The sequence below is a fragment of the Eulemur rufifrons genome, chromosome 20 (assembly GCF_041146395.1).
Source record: "Eulemur rufifrons isolate Redbay chromosome 20, OSU_ERuf_1, whole genome shotgun sequence".
Taxonomy (NCBI): domain Eukaryota; kingdom Metazoa; phylum Chordata; class Mammalia; order Primates; family Lemuridae; genus Eulemur; species Eulemur rufifrons.
Window position 1 is genome coordinate 1,242,472 of NC_091002.1, and position 11,819 is coordinate 1,254,290.

General features: G+C 45.5%; 1 protein-coding gene across 1 annotated transcript; it reads right to left on the reverse strand.

Moving 5' to 3' along the window:
• Nucleotides 1–6,322: 6,322 nt before the first annotated feature.
• On the reverse strand, nucleotides 6,323–8,748 carry LOC138400600 (ATP-dependent Clp protease ATP-binding subunit clpX-like, mitochondrial). Its single transcript, XM_069495584.1, is given in 1 exon segment — nucleotides 6,323–8,748. A coding segment is annotated over 1 exon segment (1,902 nt). The 5' UTR covers nucleotides 8,566–8,748; the 3' UTR covers nucleotides 6,323–6,663.
• Between the last annotated feature and the right edge of the window lie 3,071 nt (nucleotides 8,749–11,819).

Consider the following 11,819-nt stretch of genomic DNA (forward strand, 5'->3'; position numbering starts at 1 on the left):
CCCACAGGAACCACCTGGGGCTCACAGGGTGAGTTTCCCCTGCTCCTCCAGGCTTCTGAGCGAATGACTTGCAAGCCGGAAGTCAGGACGTCATTTCCCAGCTGGTGACTCCTTTCTCAGCCCTGCCCAATTGCCAGAATGAAAGTGCTCTCTCTGCCAATAATTTCAAGACAATGCCTTTGAGCAGACCCTGGCAAAAAGGTCACCTGGACACGAGTGCCTCACTGGTCTACTTTCCTCTCCTTCCTCTGCCCTCTGGCACTGCACTTCTAACAGTGTTTAACTCCCTAACCCACTGTTTAGGAAATGTGGGGTGTGTTAAGGGTCAAAAGCTTCAAGACTACTGACTGTTATAACTTTTGGCCATATAATGTTAAAGGCTGAAATTTTAACATTGTCAAAGCTATTTCTATAATGTCATAATGTGAGTTTCGTGCTGAAAAATCATTAACCTGCTATCTCGCTTCTGTAAAACTGCTTGCTAAAGACAGTGCCCCAAATGTGGGAAGGCAGCACCCATGTTCTGCGTGACCAAGCCCTAAACTGCCCAGGTCCTGTTGCACCAGGACGTGAGAGTGATGTAATGCTGCTTTTCGTGCCTGGACTCATGCTGGCTCTGCCCCAGTGATTTTTCACTCACGATAAAAGCTTTCTGCTTCAAAGGCTCAAGGCGCTCTCTGTGCTGCCGCCTTTGGCGGTGCAGAGGGTAGGCGCTGGCCAGCTAATGCGGACTCCTAATTTGGCTCAATTCGGTCTTTAGGTGGTCGTTTCTCGCATCTCAGACCATAACATTTGGAGGCCCCAGAGAGATTCTTCCCTATATAGGGCACTTGGCGACCACCGGTGCCTGGAGACCGCCGCGGAGTCGAGTGTCTTGCCCAGGGGAGGCCTCTGAGAGACAATCCTCAGCCCCAGGCAGAGGCTTGACAATGCTCCGGCCCCTGACACCTTCAAAACTGCAAATTCTTCTGGATGAGTCTTCTGGTTCTGTTCACTGGTGAGTTCTTTTCTGGTCTGTTTCTGGCTCTGGAGCTGTCTGGCACCTCAGGAGATTGGCTGGACACAGCTTCACTCCTCAGGTGGGTTCCAAGAGGTGAGACGTCACCTGGAACTTACTGTCAGGATCTGATCCTGTTTTCCCTTTTCCTTGGGCGAGTCCTGGAACATGAGACATCACCTAGGACTTGCGAGTCCTGGTCAGATTCCTGAGTATTTTCTTTTGGATTACTCTTCTTCTATTTTCATTTCTTTCAGCTTCAATTCCATTTCGGTTTTACCTGCCATCTGGGTCCTAGGTTATAGTTTCGAACTTTAAAGAAAGATGTGCGCTTATCATTGGGATCCGTGATTGTCAGTTTCCTATCTGTCTTTTTCCTGAGGCCGTCCGGGGTGGTAGAACCGGGCCTCCACCTCCGCCCAGCTGCTCGCTGCTTGCTTTCTCTGCCCGTCTCCCTCTCTCCCTCTCCCTCTCCGTTTCCCCCCTCTCTGTCCATGCCTTTCTCTGTGTGTGGTCTTCAGATCTTTTCAGGCGGCTGAAATTTCTGGTTTTCTTTTTGAATGAGATTCAAAGAGTCGACTGTGAAATCAACAAGGCGCCAAATTAATTCGACTGCACCGGTCAAGCCAAATTGGCAGCTCCCTGACTGCCCTTGGTGTCGGCAGGTCCAAGGCCCTTATTATCAAAATCAAGAGAGGAGTAGACGGCCTATGCCACCACCACCATCTTGGGCCCATCCAGGGCAGCAGCAACAGTAGGGAGTTCAATTTATGCGCGCTGTCATCATTGGCCAATTGTCTTGTCCTGTCCTCTGTCCTTTATGTCCATGTGTGGTGTGAGTGAGTAAGAGTGTCACAGCTCCACGGCTGAAAGGCCATGGAGCTTGAGACACCCTACCCTGTAAAACAAGTCTGTGTCTCTGTGTTTCGTCGCCGGCATAGGTGCTTAATAAATGTAGACTGTGTATAAAAATTGTCTTTGAGACAGACTACTCAGGTCCCCTTGAACTGAATGACTGAGTCAGCTTCTTACACTGCCATTGGTCTGTTTGGGTTGACTCTATTGCTGGGTATCAGGCTTTACTCGGTGGGTCCAGAGGATTGGGGGCCTGGGAGAAGGCTGTGATTAGTGGTTGTATACTGGACTGCAATAGGTTTCCTTCTCTGATTGTGGTGTTGCTCCCCATTTTGACCATTGCCTGAATCTTATAATATTTAAGCTTTTCATCATGGGCCAATCTCAGTCCTGTGTTACTTGCTCTCCTCTTAACTGCTTCTTGAAAACTTTCCAGGACTTTCAACATTGGGCCAGGCCTTATGGCTTTTCAGTTAACACCTTTGACTTACAAAAATTGTATAATGAGAGTGGCCCACATTTGGTGTTGGATGGCCCCCGGAGGGCAGTGTCCAAGTTACCGGGACCTGACCACCCTCCATTCATGGTCTATGTCCCCTTCTCAACCAGTGACTTGTATAAATGAAAAAACCAAAACCCCTCTTTTTATGAGAAGCCTCAGGGACTAATTTCTCTCCTGGAGACTGTCTTTTATACTCACCAGTCAACTTGGGAGGACTGCCAGCCTCTCCTCCAAACCCTCTTCACTTCTGAAAAGCGCGAGTGGATGAGGAGGGAGGCGGTTTCAAAACCATTCCTGGCCCAGATGGGCAACCCACAATCCACCCAGCCCGAGTAGAGTTTGTCTTCCCCGCCACGCGCCCAGACTGGGAGCCAAATGAGGAACGAGGTAAGGAGGCTCTCAATCAGTATCGCCAGACTCTGCTAGGAAACATACAGGCTGTGGCTAAAAAGCCGAATAATTTGTCTAAGGTAAGCAAAACCATACAGGGACCTAATAAGCCCCTGGCGGCATTCTTAGAATGCTTCTTTAAAGCTTACCACCTGTATACTCCCATAGACCCAGAGGCACCAAAAAATAAATGTGCCATTAAGATTGCATTTGCTACCCAGTCAGCCCCAGATATTAGAAAAAAGCTGCAAAGATTAGAGAGATTTGAGGATAAAATGCTATCTGAACTAGTAAAAATTGCCCAGAAGATCTACAACAGAGAGGACCCTGAGACTGCACCGTCTAAGGGGATGGCCAAAATTGTCCTATCTGCTATGATAAAACAGGAAAAATATAAAACTGAGAGAGGCAAGGAGCCTAAAAGACCAGATAGGGATACAAAAAAAAAAAAAAAAAAGCCCGGCTTAAGCTGTGACCAGTGTGCCTATTGCAAAGAACATGGTCACTGGAAGAATGAGTGTGCCCACAAAAAGCATGAGGAAACCAAGCCCATGCCAGTCCTTATGGAAGACACAGACTGATGGGGCTGAGGCTCCATCCCAATAAGCCCCTGGGAGGCCAAGATAACTTTAAATGTTGGCGACAAACTTTAGAGTTTTAGGTGGATACAGGAGCAACATACTCCATTCTCCAACAAGCTGAAGGGCCCCCTTTCTGAAAAAAAGAAACTCTAGTTTGGACTGAAACTGAAACCCAGGCTTCTGAGACTCCCAAGCCCTCACAAACGCTCCTGCATTGGCTTTGCCTAACCTAACTAAGCCTTTCCAATTACATGTTGCTGAGAACCGGGGCATAGTAAAGGAGGTATTAGCCCAGACGCTGAGACCCTGGAAAAGACCAGTGGCTTACTTATCTAAAAGGCTAGACCCTGTGATGTCAGGTTGGCCAAACTGCCTGCGAGCCATCGCCGCAACTGCCATCCTGGTCAAAAAGCCCCTAAACTAACCTTGAGGCAGGACTTGCATGCTATAGCCCCACACTCCGCTCAATAGAAGCCTCGCTAAAAGGTCCCCCTGAGAGGTGGCTTTCAAACTCCCGCATAACCCAATATCAGGTGCTGTTGCTAGACACCCCCCCCAGATTTGCTTCCTGAAAACAGCCTCCCTCAATCCTGCCACATCTCAAAGGGAGTCAGGTATGCAGGGGCGGCTGTCATGACTGCTGACCGGGTTACCTGGGCACAGGCTCTTGGACATACAACCTCAGCCCAAAAGGCTGAACTCATAGCCCTGACCCAGGCCCTAAGGCAGGAGAGAGCCTTTACAGTGACATATGTACAGGGGGCATTTTACCAAGAGCGAGGACTGATTCTGCAGTGATGAGAGGCGATGTTTTCATGGATGTGACAGCAAGAAAAGTCGCGCAAAAACCAGTGGGGCCTCTCCTAACTTTCCCTGCTCTGCCAAAACAGCTCTTGCCAAACTCTCCAAACTACACAGAAAAAGAAGTTAAAATACAAAAATCCGTAAAGACTAGAACTGATTCAAGAGGTCGGATATTCCTCAGCTATACCACCAAGCCCGTCAAGCTTCAGCAAGGTGCCACGTCTGTGCTCGAATAAATACAGGCAAGTACGGATACTGGTAATTGCTTATATTCATTGATGCTTTCTCTGGATGGGCAGAAGCTTTTCCTACAAAGTCAGAGACAGCACAAATAGCTGTAAAAAACTAGTTACTGAGATTGTTCCCCGATTTGGCCTCCCACTTGCACGGGGGTCCAACAATGGCCCGGCGTTCGTTGCCCAAATGACTCAGTTTTTAACTAAGACATTAAAGATTAATTAAAAATTAAACTGTGCTTATAAGCCTCAGAGTTCAGGACAAATGAAAAGGATAAATAGAACTTTAAAAAAAAATTAAACAAGTTAAAGCTAGAGATTGGCACAGACTGGGTAAGCCTCCTCCCCTTTGCTCTGCTAAGGGCTAGATGCACTCCTTATGTTAAAGGCTTAACCCCATGTAAAATCATGTTCGGCGGACCGCCCCTGCTTATCCCCAAGCTGGGGGAGGACAGGGTAGTAGAGTTAAATAACTACTCTCTTCTTAAGTCATTGCAGGCCTTGCAGTCTGGTGTCCAGCAGACCCGAGACCTCGTAAAGGCCGCTCATCCTGGACTAATTGATCTTCCCCCCAAAAAAGGCTTCATTTCAGGTGCAACCCAGAGATCTCGTCTAGATAAAGAAACTCCACCCCGCTACCTTGGAGGCAAGCTGGACTGGACCCCTGCCAGTAACCTTCACCATGCCAACAGCCATAAAGGTTGCCGGAAAGCGCCACTGGATCCATCACACCCAGATTAAAAAGGCATCTTCAGATCAGCTCCCAGAAAAACAGATTATCCAGCCAACCGAAGACCTGCTAAAGATAAGACTTTCCAAAGACTCCTCTGGTTCCTCCTAATTGCTTGCTTTAAACTTACAAAGGCACCCCCCCCCACCACCACCATCAGCCTGTAAACTACACTTAGGTGCTTACTAAGACAATAAATAACACTGTTATAGCACAAAATTCCACTCCATACTTAAAAGATAAATCCCTGGACATAAGCTAAACACTTTATTTACTTAAGACATTTATATGGGGGGTGGGGGCAGGATGGTACAGATAGCCAAAAAAAGGTTAGAATAAATTGTTTGTAAAATCATTTTTAACAGTATATATTAATTTATTTGGCAGTGCTGTGGGCACTAAAAAAGAGATATAAAGTACATATATAAAGCAAATATTTTTAAATTACAAAATAATGTACCCACTAAAACCAAAAAGATAAAAGGCTATTTAAAAAATGTTATGAGTTATAGGTTTAAAAAATATTTCAGGATCTTGATAAGATACACAATAGTTCAACTCTATCTTTCCAAAACTTAAAACTTATAACAAAGAATCAATGATTTGATTTCTCCTAAAAACCAGTGGAGAATGTTAAAGGCCAAAAGCTTCAAGACTACTGACTGTTATAACTTTTGGCCATATAATGTTAAAGGCTGAAATTTTAACATTGTCAAAGCTATTTCTATAATGTCATAATGTGAGTTTCGTGCTGAAAAATCATTAACCTGCTATCTCGCTTCTGTAAAACTGCTTGCTAAAGACAGTGCCCCAAGTGTGGGAATGCAGCACCCATGTTCTGCGTGACCAAGCCCTAAACTGCCCAGGTCCTGTTGCACCAGGACATGACAGTGATGTCATGCTGCTTTTTGTGCCTGGACTCATGCTTGCTCTGCCCCAATGATTTTTCACTCACAATAAAAGCTTTCTGCTTCAAAAGTTCAATGCTGCTCTCTGTGCTGCCGCCTTTGGCGGTGCAGAGTGTAGTCGCTGGCCAGCTAATAAAGACTCCTGATTTGTCTCAATTCAGTCTGTAGGTGGTCATTTCTCACGTCTCAGACCATAACAGGATGAAGTGCTAGATTCCCAGGGCAGTGGCTGGTACTGTCCAGATCTCAGTTTGCACAAGAACGTGCTCTGGTAATATTTCTTTTTTTTTTTTTTAATTTTAAAGAATTTATTTTCCCATTTGTAGAGTAACATTATTGTAAAATCCACAGTTATTGCAATACCTGCATTGCTTAAAAGAATTCCTAAGAATTTTGTTAAAGCATATTTTTTAAAAACTGAACCAAAATAATGTACATTTATCTCTAAACATTGTATCATTAAAGTCCACATAATGTCCTCTGTATAAATCAATGTGATGTTACAATAATATACATGATCTGATTCTTATCCTAAAGGCTTCTCTGACCATGTACGATAGCCAAGATAGATCCAATGCCTTTAATATCAGACTGTAGAGACAGTTATGATCCTAAACAAAAGAAGGAAAAGCTTTATATACAGGACAGGACTCTGACAGTTTAGCTGTTCGCAGCATCTGCCTGGCGAGGCCATCCTTCTTCTTCAACGCCAGAGTCATATTCCTCTTCGGAGGATTCTTTTGTTGGAGCCCGAACATATCCTGGTTCCTTTTTTCCTTCTACTACTTCTTTGTCAACCTCCACACAAACAATATCAGAATTAGGGACTTCAAACATTGGTTCTAGTAACAGCTTTTCCATTATGGACCGAAGGCCTCGTGCACCTGTTTTTCGTTCTAGTGCCAATCTGGCTATAGCTTTCAAAGCATCCTCAGTAACATTCAGTTCACACTTATCCATGCTGAATAAGGCCTGGTACTGAGGAATAACAGCATTACGTGGCTCAGTCAGTATTTGTACAAGTGTTTTCTCATCTAGGCTATGCAAAGGAACTACCACAGGCAACCGTCCCACAAACTCAGGAATCATGCCAAATTCAATGAGATCTCTGGCTTCCACGTGACGTAATAACCGATCTTTTTCTTCAATGTCTTGGTGAGTATTTGACTCTCCACTTCGATTAGCAAGGTCTGCAGCAGCTGCAGCCCTTCTGCCTTTTCCCAGATTAGAAGGTGTTCCAAATCCAAGGTACTTTTCATTTTTCCTCCTGCTTATGATTCTGTCTAAGCCATTGAAAGCACCAGATGCAACAAACAGGATGTTTGTTGTATCAACTTGTACTGTTTCTCCACGTAGCTTTCAGGAATTCTTTTCTGGAACATTGACTATTGTGCCTTCTAGTAGTTTTAGTAGACCTTGCTGAACGCCTTCTCCACCTACATCCCGCAACTGATGAATGCCTGGCACACTGCCAATCTTATCTACTTCATCCAGAAAGACAATTCCTTGTTGTGCCTTTTCTACATTATAATTGGCATCTTGGAGCAGTTTGGCAATCACAGATTCAATATCTTCACCTACGTATCCAGCCTGAGTCAGAGTTGTACAGTCACAGATAGCAAAAGGGACATCAAGGCATTTAGCTAAAGTTTGTGCCAGCAGGGTTTTACCTGACCCAGTTGGTCCAAGCAGCAAAATATTACTTTTTTCAAGTTTTATGTCATCGTGAGAAGAATCCAATACTTCACCTCCTCGTTTTTCCTGAGGTATTTGTTGATTTACCTGTTGCTGCATTGATGCTCCTAAAGCATTACCATGTGGGCTAATTCCAGCAATCTGAAGCAATTTTGTAAATCTGTACTCATCCTCCCGTCTTCTTATTTCTAATTCTCTAGGTGTTAATGATGTCTGCTTCTCAACTTCTGCTTGCTGTCTCAGATTAGCTGGGATATTATTATATATTCTCTTATAATGATTGTACACAGCAACTGAAAGCACCTTCTTAGTGAACGACTGGCCAACGACATACTTGTCGAGGTAGTTGTAAATCTTCTTGGGGGGAGGAGGTGGTTTCTGTTGGAATGCCAATTTTACAGCTTCTGCTGCTGATTCGGGTTCTTTAATTATGCTTTTCTTTGAGTCTGCTTCAGATAGCACAACAAAAAAATGATGACATTTTTCACACTTGACAAAACGGGTGGATGATACGAAGGTCTCTACATGTGTGCACAAGTCACCGCATTTAGGACAGCGCAGTTGGTTCCCACCTTTCCCAGAATTCCCAGAGCCTGATTTCTTACTGCTTCCCTCACTCACTGATTTCTTATTTCCATCACCAGAGCCATCTTTACTCATCCCATCTTTTGAGGCAAAGTATGCTGGTGTTTCTGTAAAGGTTCTAAGAGGAGCTCTTCGCAGAATCTGGGTTTCAAAGGTCCCAAGCCTTCCTAAAACCGGTATATGAATGCGGCCGCAAGAAATACCTCTCTGCGCGGAGGCGAGCGAGGAGGTGATGAGCCGGGCGGCCGCCGCGCCGCAAGTGCAAGCGCCGCAGCTGGACATCTCCGCGGCCTAGGCCGGGGCTTCGCCCCCTGAAGATCTCTACGTCTCAGCAGCCGGACTCCTACTCGCAAGGTGTGCTGACTCGGTTCTAAACCCTGCTGCTGGCTCTAGGCCCAGAGCAGAGTTCACCCGCCTGGCCTTCGCGCTCTTCGTGCCCCACTGCCGTCTACTCACCAAAGTAGACGCCGATCCCTCTCCCTTCCCCTCCTTCTTCTCCTCCCCCCACTCTGGTAATATTTCAACCATCCTTTAATTATGCTTTTAGTCCTAAGTCTTCAAGCTTTTATTAAGCACGTTTTATGAGCTGGATGCCATGCTGGCTGTTGGGGATACAGCGGTGAGCAGGACAGACACACGGTCCACGGTCGCGGCTGGCACAGAGCTTGCGTTATCCTGGGGTGGGCAGCTGCACACCTAGGGAGCAGACAGAATGGCTGTAAAGAGTGACAGGCACTAAGATGCCTGGCCGGGCATAAAGGGGCGGACATGGTAAAGGTGCAGATTGTCTTCCTAGTGCAGTGGGAAGCCCTGAGGGATGATCTGAGGGAGGGCGAGGAGGGCTGGGCTGGGAGTGGCAGCTAAGTGAGAAGAGGCAGAGCTAAGATGCAGCTTGGGTCTAGAATCAGTAGGGGCTAGCAATGGGCTGATGAGGTTAAAAAAAAAGCAGAAGGAATCAAGGGTGACATGGAGGTTTCCAGCTAAACCAGGAAAGCTAGTGGGACTATCCCCTGAGGTATTTGGGATGCCAATAAACATATAAAAATGTTCAGAATCACTAACCATCAGGTAAATGCAAATTAAAACCACAATGAGATATCACCTTATCCCAGTTTTTATAGAATGTCTTTTATTAAAAAGTCCAAAAACAATAGATGCTGGCATGGATGCAGAGAGAAAGAAATGCTTACACACTGTTGGTGGGACTGCAAATTAATACAACCTCTATGGAAAATAGCATGGACATTCCTCAAAGAACTAGACGTAGACCTACCATTCAATCCAGTAATCCCACTACTGAGTATGTACCCAAAGGAAAATAAGTCTTTTTACCAAAAAGATGCCTCCACTCAAATGTTTATTGCAGCACAATTCACAATTGCAAAGATGTGGAATCACCCCAAGTGCCCATCAATTTATGAATGGATTAATAAAATGTGGTGTATGTATATCATGGAGTATTACTCAGCCATAAAAGGGTGAATTAATGTCTTTTCCAACAATTTGGATGGAACTGGAGACCATTCTGCTAAGTGAAGTATCTCAAGAATGGAAAAACAAACACCACATGTACTCACTATTAAACTGGAGCTAACTGATGAGCACACATGTGCACAGAGGGAAATAAAACTCAGTAGAGATCAAATGGGGGAAGTGGGGAGGAGGGGAGGAGCAAAAACCTACCTAATGAGTACAACAAACACTATTTGTGTGATGGGCACATCTATAGCTGTGAATCAAGCATTACAAAAGCAACTCATGTAACCAAAAAAATTTTTACCCCCTTAATATTAATATTATATTTTGAAATAAAAATAAAATAAAAGTCATTAAAAATAAATAAATTCCAGGGTCTTCTGCTATGATGCATACAATTTTTGTAGGGTCAGACTGGTGGATCAAATGGGACACGACAGGCACCACCACTCCTGGGTGCTTCAAGACTCTACGGTGACACTGACCTCTGCTCTGGAACCTAATACTGTTTCTCATTCACTATCTTGGCAGGAGGCTCAAGTTCTAGGGCCACAGCTGGTCTTTCCTACTATAATAACTCTCACTCTGCAGGTCAGGGAACCAGAGTGAGGGTCTTTCCAATGGCTGCATGTCCTTCCTACACATGTTTAGGACCCAGAGAATGACCACAGGGTGGGTTTGTGGACTCATTGCACCCACCTTGAGACACACCTGGGCCAGAGCCCTATTTGTTACCTGACTCCCATATGGCCTGTGGTAACATGGAAGCCAGGATGATGTTTTGCATCAACCCAGACCCTGTATCCAAGGCCCCTGTCACATGTGACTATTACTACTTTTCCCCCAGTGTATGGTTGCTTGAGTAAATGGCCACAAGGTCTTTGGGATATTAAGTGAAAGAGTCTCTACTCATCTGCTTGCTATTCCACCTTGAGGCAAGGGACCTGTCATTGACACCCTTGGATCAGATAGTCATTGGCTGAGTCTGCGGTTAGTAGCCTGCCTGGCAAGGTGCTCCTGTTGGCTGCGGGAAGTTCTACCGAAAACAGAGCGGCTGAGATGAGAGACAAACCATAGCAGCCAGGGACAGGGGACCTGGAATGTCAGAGGGGCTGTAGGTAGGGTACCAATAGCATTCACTACTGTCAACTGCTGAGAACAAGGGGTTCATGGGGAGGTTAGGGGATTAAGGAAAACAAAGGAGGCTCCAAATACACTTTTTGGAGAGAGATTGAGAGACGTACTAGTCACCCCTCTGAGTGTGGCAACAGTGTGTCATGATGGGATCTGTAGGAGCCAGTGTTCTCTAGAGAAACAGCTCCAATAGGAGACAGATGGATTTATTACAAAGGATTGGCTATGAAATTATGGGGGCCAAGTCCCAAGCTCTGCAGTCAGAGCAGTCAGCAAGGTGGAGACCCAAGAGAGCCAACGGCATAGTTCCCACCTGAAGACCAGCAGGCTCTGCATCCAGGGAGGGCTGTTGTTTCAGTTTGAGTCCAAACAAACAAATAAAAAAAAAATGATCCAGCTCAAAAGCAGTCAGGCAGGAAGGATTCCCTCTTATTTTGTTCTAGTCAAGCTGGGCAAGGCCCATCTACACTGGGGAGGGGCTCTGCTTCACTCAGTCTGCTGGTCAGGTTCATCTGTGTGGATGCCCCCGGTCCCCGGGTCCCAGTGTCAAGAATGAGTGCTGGTACCAAGTCGAGCTGATGACAGAGTGATCACAGATACAGGGCAATTTTATACAGTTTATCACATAAAAGAAAGATGAAAGTGAAGAAGGAAGTTACACAAAGTGAAAACACATTCCAGAGAGAGTGGAACAGGTCAGTGTCCACCAATGGAGAAAGACAATGGAGGCCGAGCACAGCTGCCTTTTATAAGCTCACTAATTTGTCCCGCCTCTCCCCTGGCAGGATTGGTTGTCATTTCCTAACTTTGGGGATGATTGACAGATTGGTGTTATACAACAGGTTACCTAACAGGGTAGGTTATATAACAATTTCCATTTCTGCACATGTGTCATCCCCCAAAATCTTCACAAGACTCCAACCATG